The sequence below is a fragment of the Sus scrofa genome, chromosome 4 (assembly GCF_000003025.6).
Source record: "Sus scrofa isolate TJ Tabasco breed Duroc chromosome 4, Sscrofa11.1, whole genome shotgun sequence".
Lineage (NCBI taxonomy): Eukaryota > Metazoa > Chordata > Mammalia > Artiodactyla > Suidae > Sus > Sus scrofa.
Genome location: NC_010446.5, coordinates 83,197,523 through 83,212,260, shown reverse-complemented (window position 1 = coordinate 83,212,260; position 14,738 = coordinate 83,197,523). Strand labels below are relative to the sequence as shown.

Genomic DNA, 14,738 nt, shown 5'->3' with positions numbered 1-14,738 from the left:
AAGAACCAATAGTGGCCAGCTGAGCCACAGTGGGAACTCCCTGTTTGTTTTAAAGTACAGTTTCTTTCAACTAGATAACAGAAACATAAAATCTATACTTATTTTGTAAAGAACATCTTAAAATGTACAATAGACTCAGAGCACTATGGATCATTTTGCAAAACCCTATCCTTGCTCTTGCTGGCCCAGCAGAACCCCAGAGGCTTTGTTTATAACATGTCTGGATGCTCTTAGTTGAGTAAAAGCCCTGTGTTTTCTTGCTGTTGTTTTGTTTTTTTAACATGAAAGCCGTTCCTAAAGAAAGTGGGTCTGGCAGAGGGGAAATGGCTCTGAAAAGCTTGTTCAAAGATCTTGGTTCCAAGGAATGTGAAACATCTGTGGAGCACAGGGGTACTGGCAGCCAGCAAGTGCCACCCTGCTCTGTGTCCTTTAGCTGAGGCAGCTAAACCAAGCTCAAGGTTAAAGGATGTGAACCAGCACTGCATCATCGGGGAGCAGCACACTGCTGAGGGTGTAGCATGAATCCGCTGACACAGGACAACTCAGGACACGCTGGGCTCTCAGACAGGAGGCTGAGCTCATGATTTAATGTGGGCTAATAGAGGTTGAGCAAGAGAGAACAAAGCTCAGGGGAGAAAAGTGAGGTAAACTTAAGAAGAGAGCTAGCACTTGGCTGGAAATAACTCCTTCCACGTCCTCTCTCAAAAATACCATAAGAGTGGGAGTTCCCACTGTGGCGCAGTGGTAACCAACACGACTAGTATCCGTGAGGATGTGGGTTCCATCCCTGGTCTCAAAGGATCCACGCCTGCCATGAGCTGTGGTGTAGGTCACAGACATGGCTTGAATCTGGTGCAGCTGTGGTTGTGGCACAGGTCAGCTGCTGCAGTTCCGATTTGACCCCTAGGCTGGGAACTTCCATGTGCCACAGATATGGCCATTGAAAAAAAAAGTATATAAAAACACCATAAGAGAAAGTAAAAGATCTGGGTTCACTGTAAATTTTCTGTCTTATTCAATTAATTTCAAGCTTTTAGACTATGACTCTTCCAGGTTCACCCTTCAGGGCTCCTCCTCCCTGTCAGGCAGCAGGCATTAAAGTCATTGCAAGATGCAATCTGTTCCTGTGGAGGCAAAGGCCCAGTCAAGCAACCTAGCCACTGCGTGACTGGAGAATTAGACTGTCATCTCATCTGTTATTAAGCACTAGTTTGGTACCCTGGTATCACATTCACTGGAAAAACACATAATATGTAATGCATAAGAGGTTTAGCCTAACCGGCCTGATACATTTTCTCCTATGTATTAATAATCCCCCTCTGAACCAAGCTGGTATTATTCTCTGCCATAGAAATGTTCCAGCTCAACCTTCAGTGGTTCTGTTTTGGCATGTTAAGGTCAATGTTCTTATTGCACTGTTCTCTATCATAGCTGCTGGCCACATGTGACCATTAATTTAATTACAATAAAATTTAAAATTCAGGGAGTTCCTGTTGGTTGTGGCTCAGCAGGTTATGAACCTGACTAGTATCTATGAGGATGCAAGTTCGATTCCGGTCTCACTTAGTGGGCTAAGGATTCCACGTTGCCGTGAGCTGTGGTGGAGGTTGCAGATGTGGCTCAGGTCCAGCTTTGCTATGGCTGTGGTGTAGGCCAGCAGCCGCAGTTCTGATTTGACCCCTAGCCTGGGAACTTCTATATGCCATAGGTGTGGCCCTAATAAGCAAATAAACAAACAAACAATAAATAAATAAATTCAAATCTTCAGTAGCACTAACCACATTTCAAGCACTCAGTAGCAACAAGTGGCATTGGGCATTCAAAGACAGACTATTTCCTTTATCACAGAAAATTCTACTGGACAGCAATTGTGTAGACCATAATGGAGTTGTCAAAATTTTGGATAGTTGTGCTGTGTTACACACACACATGCTCACACAGTTTCCCCACAACCCTTTTTTCTCTTGCTATGGATATGTGTGTGTGTGTCGGGGAGACACGCCTCACAGTGGTGGTCCCAGTGGCTGCCACTCTGGTGGACAGGTGGTCCCTCTGACACTGTCTCAGTCAACATTTATTGCCTACTGTGTCCCCCATACTGAGGGCACGTAGGCTACAACTGTGAACTAGACAGAGCAAACTGATGGCTTTCTAATACTTGACCCTATGCCAAGTGTAGCCCCAAGGGATACAAAGACAAGGGAGATGGAATCCCTGCTGTTGACGAACCCAGAGAGGAGACAGCCCCACACAACAGCTCCTGGTAGTCCTGTGAGAGCTGCTCTAAGGAGGAAGGAAAGTGGCTGGGGAATAACAAGGATGGACTGATGAACCCAACTCAGGGGCAGAGGCATTGGGAAGCAAGATGGGAGAAACCCGAAAGACTTTGTAGAGCCCATTCCAGTTGGAGGGACCGCCTCAAAGTTTCAGGATGGGTGTGAGTGAGGCCCATATGATTGCAGCATTGGATTTGGTGGAGAGCCAGACCTTGAACGCCTTTCATTCCAGGGGAAGAAATCCGGATGCTTCCAGAAGGCAAAGAGGATTTTAAGTGGAGGCGTAACAAATGCCGGCTTGTTTTTTAAAAGCAAGCTTAACCTGCCCGTTGGTGGAGGATGGAAACCTGAAATTGAGAGGCCAGTGAATTATGTGGCTATTGCAGAGCTCGCTCAGAGATGTCAGAACTGGATTTTCAACAGTGGTGGGAACAGAGACGAGGAGGGAGAATCTGAGAAGTATCAGGAAGAAAGTTAAAGGGCGCTGGAAAAATATGACTGGCTGGGGAATTAAAGAGAGAAGAATCATGATGACCAATGACTGCTACCATCAACAGAGAGGGCAAACTTGGCCATGAGTAGGTGATTCTGGGTGGAGGTGGGGTCAGGAAAGGAATGGAAAGTGAATATAATAGTCCTTCAGCAAGTAATGAGAACCATGCAAGTGCTTGAAAGTTCTCGGTCCTTAGTTTATGGGGCCTTTCTCTAGGTATCTGTTCCTTTTGAACATCCTCCTTAAAAATCCAACATCGAATTTCAATATCTACCTCCTTTGATATCTTTCAAGTCAGAGCTCTTCTATCTCCACTGCCCCTTCTTTATTGCACAACATCCATTCCAAGCTTGCAAGAGCAACCATCTCCCAGCCTTCATATTGGCCATATTTGCTTCATATTCGCTTCTAATCCATTCTCCACAAAGAGAGTGGCCTTTCTAAAACGGAAATGTGGTCCCATGCACTTCCGCAGTAAAGCCATTCAGTGACTCCTCTACTGCTGGCAGGATATGGCATTAACTCCTAAACTGCCTGGCCCATGTGACCTTTAGTGATCAGATCCTACCGGTCTCCTACATCATCACTCACACGCCTCCCTCACTCAGTAGAGCTCTGTCCAGACAAAGTGGAAGCACCAGGCTCTCCATGGCCTCCAAACTTCTCCAGCACTGAATACCAGGTCCCCACATGGAAAGTCTTCACCTGGCTACATCCTATTTCCTCTTCCAGGAAACTTTCTAGAATCTTCTAAAGCCATGTTAGGGTGCATGCCTCTACATTTGCTCTCTGGCAAACCCTGTGCAGTGTCCTTCATAGCTCTGCATTTTAATTGCCTGTTTGTTCCCTCAGCAGAATTCTGAGTGCTTTACCTAAATTATCTCACACCAACTTTATAAGGAGAATACTATCATCACCCCCACCTTATGAACAAGGGAACTGAGACACAAAAAGTTTCAATAACTTGCCTGGGGACACAAAGCTAGTTTCTGTATGGAGAACCAATTCAGTGAGGCCCCAGGTCCACGTCTGTGTAAAGGAAGAACAGTGCTGCCTGCCATTCCAGTTCTACAAGGATCAAGCCATTAGCCACTGTAGTTGCCTGAGGGGAATTAAGGTTGCAGGAAAACAGGAAGCATTCTGTGCTTTGGATACTGGCCCCTACATAGTTAAGAAACATCTATGGAAAAATGTCAAAGACCCCAGATTCTTGCATCTTCCCATAAAAAGAAAAGCACTAACATAATTAATTTGAGATGTCTGTTCTTTGAGATTAGCAAGAACAGACTATGTGAGGGTCTTTTTGTTTTTTGTTTTTTTCCCAAGCAAAAAAAAAAGGATCATATACATCCTAGCTCCTCCCTTACCTCTTTGGACAGTTTCTCAGAGCTATCTGAGAGGTTGTTTCCTATGATATAGTCCTCAGTAAGACACCAAAGAAACTCAGTGCACAGCTCTTAGGTTGTGCATGTTTTGGATGATTGGGTTTTTTTAATGGATATCTGTAATCACTGGATCACTAGGCAGACCGTTTCTTATTGTTGTAACTCTAGTGCAGAACCTGGCTAGTACAGTTGATGATAAGTAATTTTTGTTGATCTCCATGAGGGCCCATATAATTTACTCATTCAACAAATATTAGTCTCCCGCTTCTGAGAGTGCCTGTAAGAATTAACTTGAGATGATCAAATGAAAACGTGCTTTAATTCATTAATCTGCACTTCTTGAGTACTTACTATATGTCCGGGCATTGTGTATAGCGCTGGGGAGAAGGAATGAAGACAGAATCTCTGCTCCCTAGAAGTTCACAGATTAAAAAAAAAAAAAAGAAAGAAAGAAGAAAATGGGGGGGAGGCAAGAGAGAGAGAATCATCACTTCTCCATTACTCTCTTTTCCTGAAAGTTTGTGAATTATCTACCTTCTCCTAAAAAAAAAATTCTAGCCCAAATCTACTTTCTCAAGTGATGTTCCTGAGAACCTTTTGCTGGAAGCTTCCTGGAGGTAATGTGGGGAGCTACCGTGGAAGCTGACAGGGTTCTAAGTGTTCAGTGCTTAGGCTGTGAATCTGAAGACAAAAGCTTGGAGCTTGACCAGAAACTGCTCTTTGGGCCACAGCCATAGCAAAGAGCCAGTGCTGCCATCTGCTGGCTACAGTGAAGATGGACACCCACCTAGCCCACTGGTAGGAGGTGGTAATGCCAGCTGGATAGGGAGGGATGGGAGCCTGTCACAACCTGTTTGGAAGTGAGGAACCTGATGAAAAGGTCACATAACTGCTAGGTGGCGTAGTCACAGCCAGAAACCAAGTTGAGGATTCCTGCAAAGCCTGCTGCCCGCTCCCCTGGATTCAGACACATGGAATGTTAAATCTCTAAATTGTAGTTTGGTCTTTTCCTACTTCTTCCTCTGTGATCAGGTTCTCTGATCAGTCTTTGGGAAATCACCTCACTGCACTTTCAGGAACAGCCTGACTTCCCGTCTACCTCCTCCAGTCTTTGCTTTGGCTTGGTCAGAAGTCAATAAAATAATGTGAACATTTTGAAGTTTTGGAGGATGAAGGATTGTGGGCACACCCCAGCCCCCAGCTTCTCACTGGAGGACTTCATCTGGAAGGGGCTGGTGACGTAAATGGAAGATTCTGCCCAGGAGGGAGTGTGAGCTGGGGGTTGGGAGGACAGCACTTCGCTTCCTGGACAGCACAGCCTCTGTTGCGAGGATGCGTGGCCTCCATCTTCTATAAGCTCCATGTCAAACACCTCTCTGCTAGAGGCCAAGCATTGCTCACACTCGTCTAAGTCTTCAGAGATGTCTGGGTTTGTGTCTGCTACTCTCTCCAAGGGGCTGTTTGCTGTGTATAAGCCTCTCTTCTACTTGCAGTGAAATATGGCCTAAATGAGGTTTACTTGTGTGTCTATCTTCTCTACTGGACCTATGAACTTACCAAGACTGTCTGTGTTTCTGAATCTCTGGTACTTAATCAATGCCTGATACATAGGGATTAGTCCAAAAAAATGTTAGTTGGATGAGTAAATAAGTGAATGAATAAGATGAATGATACACAAAATAATAAAGGCAATTAGAAAGCAAGGAATTTTTATGCAGCACATGGGACAAGTAGCAACTTGCAGAATACCAGCTTTCCTTTTTTTGGGGGGATGGGGGGCTGTACCCATGGAGGTTCCCAGGCTAGGAGTCGAATTGGAGTTACAGCTGCCAGCCTACGCCACAACCAGAGCAACACAGGATTGAAACCGCAACCTCATGGTTACTAGTGGGATTCATTTCAGTTGCGCCACAACAGGCTTGGGATGCAAGATTTGAAGGGGACAATATTTATGTAAAGTTTAATACTGATGTGTTTGTTTAAAATCAGTCATTTGTCTTAATGACTTTTTTTTTTTTTAACGTGTATGGCACGTTATGATTTTCAACATCTTTCTCCTTTACTATCTTACGTGATACTCACACCCACATAGGGAGGTCAGATGATGAGCCCCGGGAATACGCTTGTGGCAGAGCTCATGTTAGAACCTACTGCTCTGCTCTCCTAGCCTGCTGTCCTTCCCACATGCCAGGCAGGGCCCAGGCATCTGTGGCTACATTGAGATTATTCACCATGCCTGGTGGAACTCAGTTATATTATCAGGAAGAAAAACACAGCTTTGCCTTTTGTAGAAGGACAATGGAATTCTGGCCTGTGAAAGGAATGCCCACGTAGGGCACTGCCTATGGAAACCACAACGAGAATTTGGGGGAGGTTCCCAGGCTAGGGGTTAAATCTGAGCTGTAGCTGCCAGCCTAAGCCACAGCCACAGCAACATGGGATCCAAGCCTTGTCTGCAACCTACACCACAGCTCACAACAATGCCGGATCCTTTTCTTTTTTTGGTCTTCAAGGCTGTAACCGGGGCACATGGAGGTTCCTAGGCTAGGGGTCTAATCGGAGCTATAGCTGCCGGCCTATGCCACAGCCAAGCAATGCAGGATCCAAGCAGCATCTTCAACCTACACAGCTCACGGTAATGCCGGATCCTTAACCCATTGAGCGAGGCCAGGGATCGAACCTGCATCCTCATGGATACTAGTTGGGTTCGTTAACCAGTGAGCCACGATGGGAACTCCTGAGGTGTGCTTTAAAGTGGACATGTCAATGTCCATCAGAAGAACCTCCTTCCAGAAATGAAAGGTGACAAGAGTCAGCAGATGGAAATCCTGGAGCACCTGCTTGAGGAGGCCACGTGGGTCCATGAAGTGAGCGAATGTGAGGGAGCTGCAGAGATGCAAGGATGGGCTGAATCTGCACGTGGTCCTTGTGTGCCCTCAGGCACAAACTGCCTATCAGATCTGTTCTGTCTGCTAAGAAAGAGACAGTGACCACAGGTGGCTGTGGGGCAGCTTTTCCAACATCTGGGAAATGAAGTTGAGTGCTATTACTTTGCTAAATATAGACATATATAAACTCTAACTATGTCAAAGGTACCCACATAAATGCTAGTATTTCCATTTCAAATAATTTATTTGCACAGTATTTGATACATGTGGTTAGCAGGGACTGGGAGGCTGCCCTTAGGCATGACAAAGAGCAGCCTTTTCAAATCTTGCCCTTTACAAACCTTGATGAGAATTTACTATTTGTAATCCTGGGCTACATTTAAAAGATGGAATGACTAGACATTTAAAAATCACCAATTTCAATTTAATAGATTAAGTAGAAGTGTATTTGTCACAACATGTATCACTTTGATTTAAAAATTTTCCATCTGATATAATTTTGCTGGGGCTAAAAATAGACAGGCTAAGCTAAAACAACTTGAGAAGCCAAGGGAATCCTTGAAAAGCTGGAAGAAAGGAAGGTATGACACTGCCGACCTTTTCTGACCCCCCCAAACAGAGGAGAAACCAGCAGGTCTTATTCCATGTCTGCAACAGAAGGGAGTGTGTAGGAAGCTGGAGGGTGATGGCAGAAGAGAAAGGCTAATAATGGATAATCACAAAAGAGTGAGCGTTACTAAAATATTTGTTGTCTTTCAGGAAATGTTAGAAAGGATTGTCCAGGATATTAACTCTCATCAGGAATTTGTTTCTTTGAACATCCTGCATGTTTACCTTGCCTGATACAACCTTTTCCCATGATGGGAGATTCAGGATTGTTTGAAGCCATTGGTCTTCTGTAAACTCAGAGCTTGAGTACCACCATTCCTATGAGGCGACAAAGAGGACAAAGATTCATCAGTGCTTCTCAGCTTGTGTGGTCCAGAGTCATCCAATACCAGAAAGGTCAAATGTCCTTGAGCTTTTAGAACGAGGCCAACCCACAAACAATGAGTTTTGCTGTCCCGACTAGGACACTGGCACATAACTCTTTTTTTTTTTTTTTTTTGCTTTTTAGGGCCACACTGGTGGTGTATGGAGGTTCCCAGGCCATGGGTCCAATCAGAGCTACAGTTGCCAGCCTATACCATAGCCGCACCAATGCCAGATCCAAACTGAGCCTGTGACCTATACCACAGCTCACTGCAACACTGGATCCTTAACCCACTGAGCGAAGCCAGGGATTGAACCTTCATCCTCATGGATCCTAGTTGGGTTCGTTAACTGTTGAGCCATGACGGGAACTCCTGGCACGTAATTATTAATAATCATGTAGATGTGTACATTCATTCACTTATTCAACAAATACTGAGAAAAAGGTACTATGCTAGGGGCTAAGTAGTTTTTGCTTCTTGAGAGTTCATGTTCTTGGGGGAGGCAGGACATGCATATGAATGTAACACAAAGTGCAAAGTGGTGAGGGTCACAAGAATGCAGAGATCTTGCCAAAGGAGTTTTGGAGGAGGGGGAGATCCCATGAGAACCCAAAGGGGAAGAAGTGCAAATACCTAAGCTATGGACATGTCACCCCTTTCAGTAAGAGTCCAGAACTGCCTCTGATGGCAGTGGGCTTCTGGGGCTCCTTTGCATCCCCTGAGAGCACCCGCTTCCCCAGCTTGCTAGCAGACAGTACGTACTTTGCTCATATTCATCCAGCATTTCTCCAGCACATTCCCTTGTGTCTCACAGAGCTGTAAGGCTGTGTTCAGGAAGAGGTCGCAGTTCTGCCCATCTCCAATTAGTATACAGACATAGGCCATCAGGTGGTAGAGCCTTGGGTAGAAGACAGGCCCAGTGGTATTTTGAGCAATCAAACTCTCCAAGTTCTAAGAAAAGGAAATATATCAGAATCAGAAAGGGGTCCTTGACTGCCATGATTTTTCCTTCTCAGATAATTTGGTATCATTTCAAGGATAGAAGCAATCAAGTGAAAAAGCATATGTAAATTGGTACAACCACCATGGAAAACAGTATGGACATTCCTCAGAAAGCTAAATATAGAACTACCATATGATCCAGCAATCTCACTCCTGGGCATATATCTGAAGAAAGTTTTTGTTCAAAAACATACATAAAGGGAGTTCCTGTTTCGGCTCAGTGGTAACAACTAGTATCCATGAGGACACAGGTTCAATCTCTGGCCTTGCTCAGTGGGTTAAGGATCTGGTGTTGTGAGCTATTGTATAGATTGCAGATATGGCTCAGATCTCACATTGCTGTTGGCGGAGGCCGGCAGCTGCAGCTCTAACTCAACCTCTAGCCTGAGGACTTCCATATGCCATGGGTGTGGCCCTAAAAAGACAAAAAAAAAAAAAAAGAAAAGAAAAAAAGATACATGCACCCCCCTATGTTCACTGCAGCACTATTCACAAAAGCCAAGACATGGAAACAACTTAAATGTCCATCAACAGATGAATGGATTAAGAAAATGTGGTACATATACACAATGGAATATTAGCCATAAAAAAGAACAAAATAATGCCATTTGCAGCAACATAGATGCAACTAGAAATTCCCATACCAAGTGAAGTAGTCAGAAAGAGAAAGACAAAAACTAGAGTTCCCGTTGTGGCTGAGCAGTAACAAACCAAACTAGTATCAATGAGGAAAGTGGGTTTGATCCCTGGCCTTGCTAAGTGGGTTAAGGATCCATGTTGCTGTGAGCTGTGGTGTAGGTCATAGACATGGCTTGGATCCCACATTGCTGTAGCTGTGGTGTAGGCTAGCAGCTGCAGTTCTAATTCAACCCCTAGCCTAGGAACGTCCATATGCTGTGGGTAGGGCCCCTAAAAAGCCAAAAAAAAAAAAAAAAAAAAAAAGAAAGAAAGGAAAGACAGAAAAGAAAAACAAACACCATGTGCCATCACTTATATGTGGAATCTAAAATATGGCACAAATGAACCTCTCTGCAGAACTGAAACAGACCCACGGACATGGAGAGCAGACTTGTAGTTGCCAAGAGGGAAGTGGGTGGGAGTGGGATGGGCAGGAAGTTTGGGGTTAGTAGATGCAAACTATTATATTTAAAACGGATAAGCAATGGGGTCCTGCTGTATAGCTCAGGGAACTATATCCAATCATTAGTGATAGAACATAATAGAAGATAATATGAGAAAAAGAGTGGATACAGATATATGTATAACACTTTGCTGTATAGCAGAAATTGACAGAACATTGTAAATAACTATAATTTTAAATTTAAAAGAAGAAAAAGCATATTACAGAGACATGCTGGTAAGTAGTGGAGATTAGATGATAAATGTCAGATAGAGCAGCCCCAGTGGCCTACCCAGACCAAGAATGTGATATGGATGGGCTCACTAACCTTTCTTGGCAACCACTTTAAAAATGAAACCAAGTCCCTATGAAACTAAGTTCTCCTGCCACGTTTATGATTAACCTATTGAAAACTTCATTCTCTTGCTTGTCCTGCCCCCAGTTCCCCTCAGGACTGAAGAGTATCAAAGGGTGGGGGGGGGGAACTGAAACCAAGCAGGAATGTATAAAAGTCCTTCTGTATCCCCCATTTCTTTTTTTGTCTTTTTAGGGCCACATCTGTAGCATATGGAGGTTCCCAGGCTAGGGGTCGAATCAGAGATACAGCTGCCACCCTACAACACAGCCACAGCAATGCAGGATCCGAGCTGCGTCTGTGACCAACACCACAGCTCACGGCAATGCCTAACCCATCTCATGGTTCCTAGTCGGTTTCATTTCCACTGCGCCAGAACGGAAACTCCTCCCCCATTTCTTGTTTGCAGAAAAAGGCTTTGGTCTCCAAGGCCTTCCCTCAGTTCCAAAGAGCAGACTTTGTTACTAATTAGGGAAGTGAGAGAATGAAGAATAACAGTCAAGAAAAAATAGTTCAGCGATAAAACAGTCATACTTCCTCCTCAAGGGATATACATAATCTGACACATACTTTGAGTGGTTCTGCAGAAATTAAGACCCCACCCCCACCTAGATGGAGGATGGTGACTACATGCTGACCACAAGATGTAGACCCTAGAAGGTTGATGATTAGGATTTCTGAAACATCACCCTGTTACCTCACCACCAATCAATCAGAAGAAAGTCAAACTCCCTGCCACCCTCACCCCAAATGTTGCCTTAAAAAACCCTTCCCTGAAAGCCATGGGGGAGTTTGGATCTTTTGAACATAAGCTGCCTATTCTCCTTCCTGGGCCCTACAATAAATGCTGTACTTTCCTTCACCACTACCCAGTGTCAGTAAACTGGCTTTGCTGTGTAAGCTGACCCAAGTTCGGTTCAGAAACCAAAAAACCCAAACTTTTTTTAATTAGTATAGTTGATTTACAATGTTCTGCCAATTTCTGCTGTACAGTAAAGTGAACCAGTTATACATATATATATATATATATATATATATATATATATATATACATTCCTTTTCTCACATTATCCTCCATCCTAAACAATCACAAGTGATTGGATATAGTTCCCTGGTCTATACAGCAGGATCCCATTGCCCATCCACACCAAATGCAACAGTCTGCATCTACTAATCCCTGACTCACAATCCATCCCACTCCCTCCCCCTCCTTCCAGCACACACAAGTGTGTCCTCCATGTCTGTGATCTGTTTCTGTTTTGTAGATACATCGTTTGTGCCATATTTTAGATTCCATGTATAAGTGATATCATATGGTGTCTGTCTTTGTCTTTCTGACTTACTTCACTCATATGACAGTCTCTAGTTCCATCCATGTTGCTGAAAATGGCATTATTTTGTTCTTTTCTAAGGCTGAGTACTATTTCATTGTATATATGTACCACATATTCTTAATCCATTCATCTGTTGACAGGCATTTAGGTTCTTTCCATGTCTTGGCTATTGTGAATAGTGCTGTGATGAACATACAGGATGCATGTTATCTTTTTCAATGAAAGTTTTGTCTGGATATATGCCCAGGAGTGGGACTGCTGGTCATATAGTTCTATATTTAGTTTTCTGAGGTATTTCCATACTGTTTTCCATAGTGATTGTACCAATTTATATTCCCACCAGCAGTGAAGGAGGGGTCCCTTTTTTTCACATCCTCTCCAGCATTTGTTGTTTGTTGACTTGTTAATGATGGCCATTCTAACTGGTATGAGGCAGTACCTCATAGTAGTTTTGGTTTGCATTTCTCTAATAATTAATGATGTTGAGCATTTTTTCATGTGCCTGCTGGCCGTCTTTATGTCTTCTTTGGAGAAATGTCTATTTCAGTCTTCTGTCCATTTTTCCATTGGGTTTTTTGTGGGGGTTTTTTGTTGTTGTTGAGTTGTATGAGTTGTTTGCCTACTTTGGAGATTAAACCTTTGTCAGTTGAGTCATTTGCAAAAACTTTCTCCCATTCTGTGGGTTGTCTTTTTGCTTTTTTGATGGTTTCCTTTGCTGTGCAGAAGCTTTTGAGTTTAATTAGGTCCCATTGGTTTATTTGTGTCCTTATCATCTTTACTCTAGGAGGTGAGTCAAACAAGGTGTTCCTGTGATTTATGTCAAAGGGCGTTCTGCCTGTTTTCCTCTAGGAGTTTTATAGTATCTGGCCTTACATTTAGGTCTTTAATTCATTTTGAGTTGATTTTTGTGAATGGTGTTAGAAAATGTTCTAATTTCTTTCTCTTACATGCAGTTGTTCAGTCCCTCCCACACCATTTATTTATTTATTTTTCTTTTTAGGGTTGCACCTGCAGCATATGGAGGTTCCCAGGCTTGGGGGGTCAAATCAGAGCTACAGCTGCTGGCCTATACCATAGCCACAGCAATGTGGGATCTGAGCTGTGCCTGTGACCTACACCACACAATTCATGACAACACTGGATCCTTAACCCACTGAGCAAGGTCAGGGATTGAACCCACGTCTTCGTGGATCCTAGTCAGGTTTGTTACCACTGAGCCACAAAGGGAACTCCCTCCCCTCACCATTTATTGAAGAGACTATCTTTCTTCCACTGTATGTTCTTGCCTCCTTTGTTACAGATTAGTTGACCATAGGTGCTTGGGTTTATTTCTAGGCTTTCCATCCTGTTCCATTGCTCTATATTTCTATTTTTGTGCCAGTACTGTACTGTTCTGATGCCTGCAGCTTTGAAGTAGAATCTGAAGTCAGGGAGCCTGATTCCTCCAGTTCTGTTTTTTCTTTTTGATATTGCTTTGGCTTTTGTGTTTCCATACAATTTTAAAATATTTTGTTCTAGTTCTGTAAAGAATGCTATCGGTAATTTGATAGGGATTGTATTGAATCTATAGATTGCCTTAGGTAGTATTGTTATTTTGACTATATTGATTCTTCCAATCTAAGAGCATGGTATATCTTTCCATCTGTTTATGTCATCTTTGATTTCTTCCATCAGCATCCTATATTTTTCATAGTACAGGTCTTTTGTCTCTTAGGTAGGTTTATTCCTAAGTATTTTATTCTTTTTGATGTGACAATACATGGGATTGTTTCCCTAATTTCTCTCTCTGAACTTTTGTTGTTAGTATATAGAAATGCAGTCAATTTCTGTGTATTAATTTTGTATCCTGACATTTTACCAAATTCATTGATGAGCTCTAATAGTTTTCTGATAGTGTCTTTAGGATTTTCTAGGTATAGTATCATGTCATTTGAAAACAGTGATAGTTTTACTTCTTCTTTTCCTTTTGGAATCTATTTATTTAGTTAGTTTGCTTTTTTAGGGCCTCACCCATGGCATACCAGGCTAGGGGTGAAATCAGAGCTACAGCTGCCAGCCTATACCACAGCCACAGCAACATCGGATCCTTAACGCACTAAGAGAGGCTAGGGTTTGAACCTGCAACTTCATGGTTCCTAGTCAGATTCATTTCTGCTGCACCACAATGGGAATTCCTGGAATCCTATTATTCTTTTTCTTCTCTGACTGCCATGGCTAGGACTTCCAAAACTATGTTGAATAACACTGGTGAAGGAGGACATCCTTGTCTTGTTCCTGATCTTAGTGGAAATGCTTTCAGTTTTTCACTAAGAATGATGTTAGCTGTGGGTTTGTCATAAATGGCTTTTCTTACATTGAGGTAGGTCTTCTCTGTGCCCACTCTCTGGAGAGTTTTTATCAGGAATGGGTGTTGAGTTTTGTCAAAAGCTTTTTCTATATCAATTGAGATGATAATATGGGTTTTTTTATTTTTTTTTTAATAATTATTTTTTTTGCCTTTTTTTGTTTGTTTTTTTCCCTAGGGCCTCTCTTGCAGCATATGGAGGTTCCCAGGCTAGGGGTCGAATCGGAGCGTAGCCACCGGCCTATGCCAGAGCCACAGCAACGCAAGATCCGAGCCATGTCTGCAACCTACACCACAGCTCACGGCAATGCCGGATCGTTAACCCACTGAGCAAGGTCAGGGATCGAACCTGCAACCTCATGGTTCCTAGTCAGATGGCACCACTGTGCCACGACAGGAACTCCTGGTTTTTATTTTTTAGTTTGTTGATGTGCTGTATCACATTAATAGATTTGTGGATACTGAAGAATCCTTGTAAACTGGGATAAATCATAGTGTATGATATTTTTAATATGTATTTGTATGTGACTTGTTAATATTTTGTTGAGGATTTTTGCATCTATGTCT

The 14,738-nt window shown here is 43.1% G+C and overlaps 1 protein-coding gene across 2 annotated transcripts in view; it reads right to left on the bottom strand.

Moving 5' to 3' along the window:
* ADCY10 (adenylate cyclase 10, soluble) overlaps positions 7,246 to 14,738 on the bottom strand; it is a 101,248-nt gene continuing 93,755 nt past the window's right edge. The window contains exons 30-31 of one of the 2 annotated variants that reach the window (XM_021088594.1): positions 8,779 to 8,967; positions 7,246 to 7,969 (exon numbers count right to left, since the gene is read on the bottom strand). In XM_021088594.1, the coding sequence (XP_020944253.1) occupies positions 7,808 to 7,969; positions 8,779 to 8,967 (351 nt within the window). In that variant the 3' untranslated portion in view covers positions 7,246 to 7,807. The remainder of the gene's footprint in view (positions 7,970 to 8,778; positions 8,968 to 14,738) is intronic. The other variant, NM_001204392.1, reaches the window with a different exon arrangement.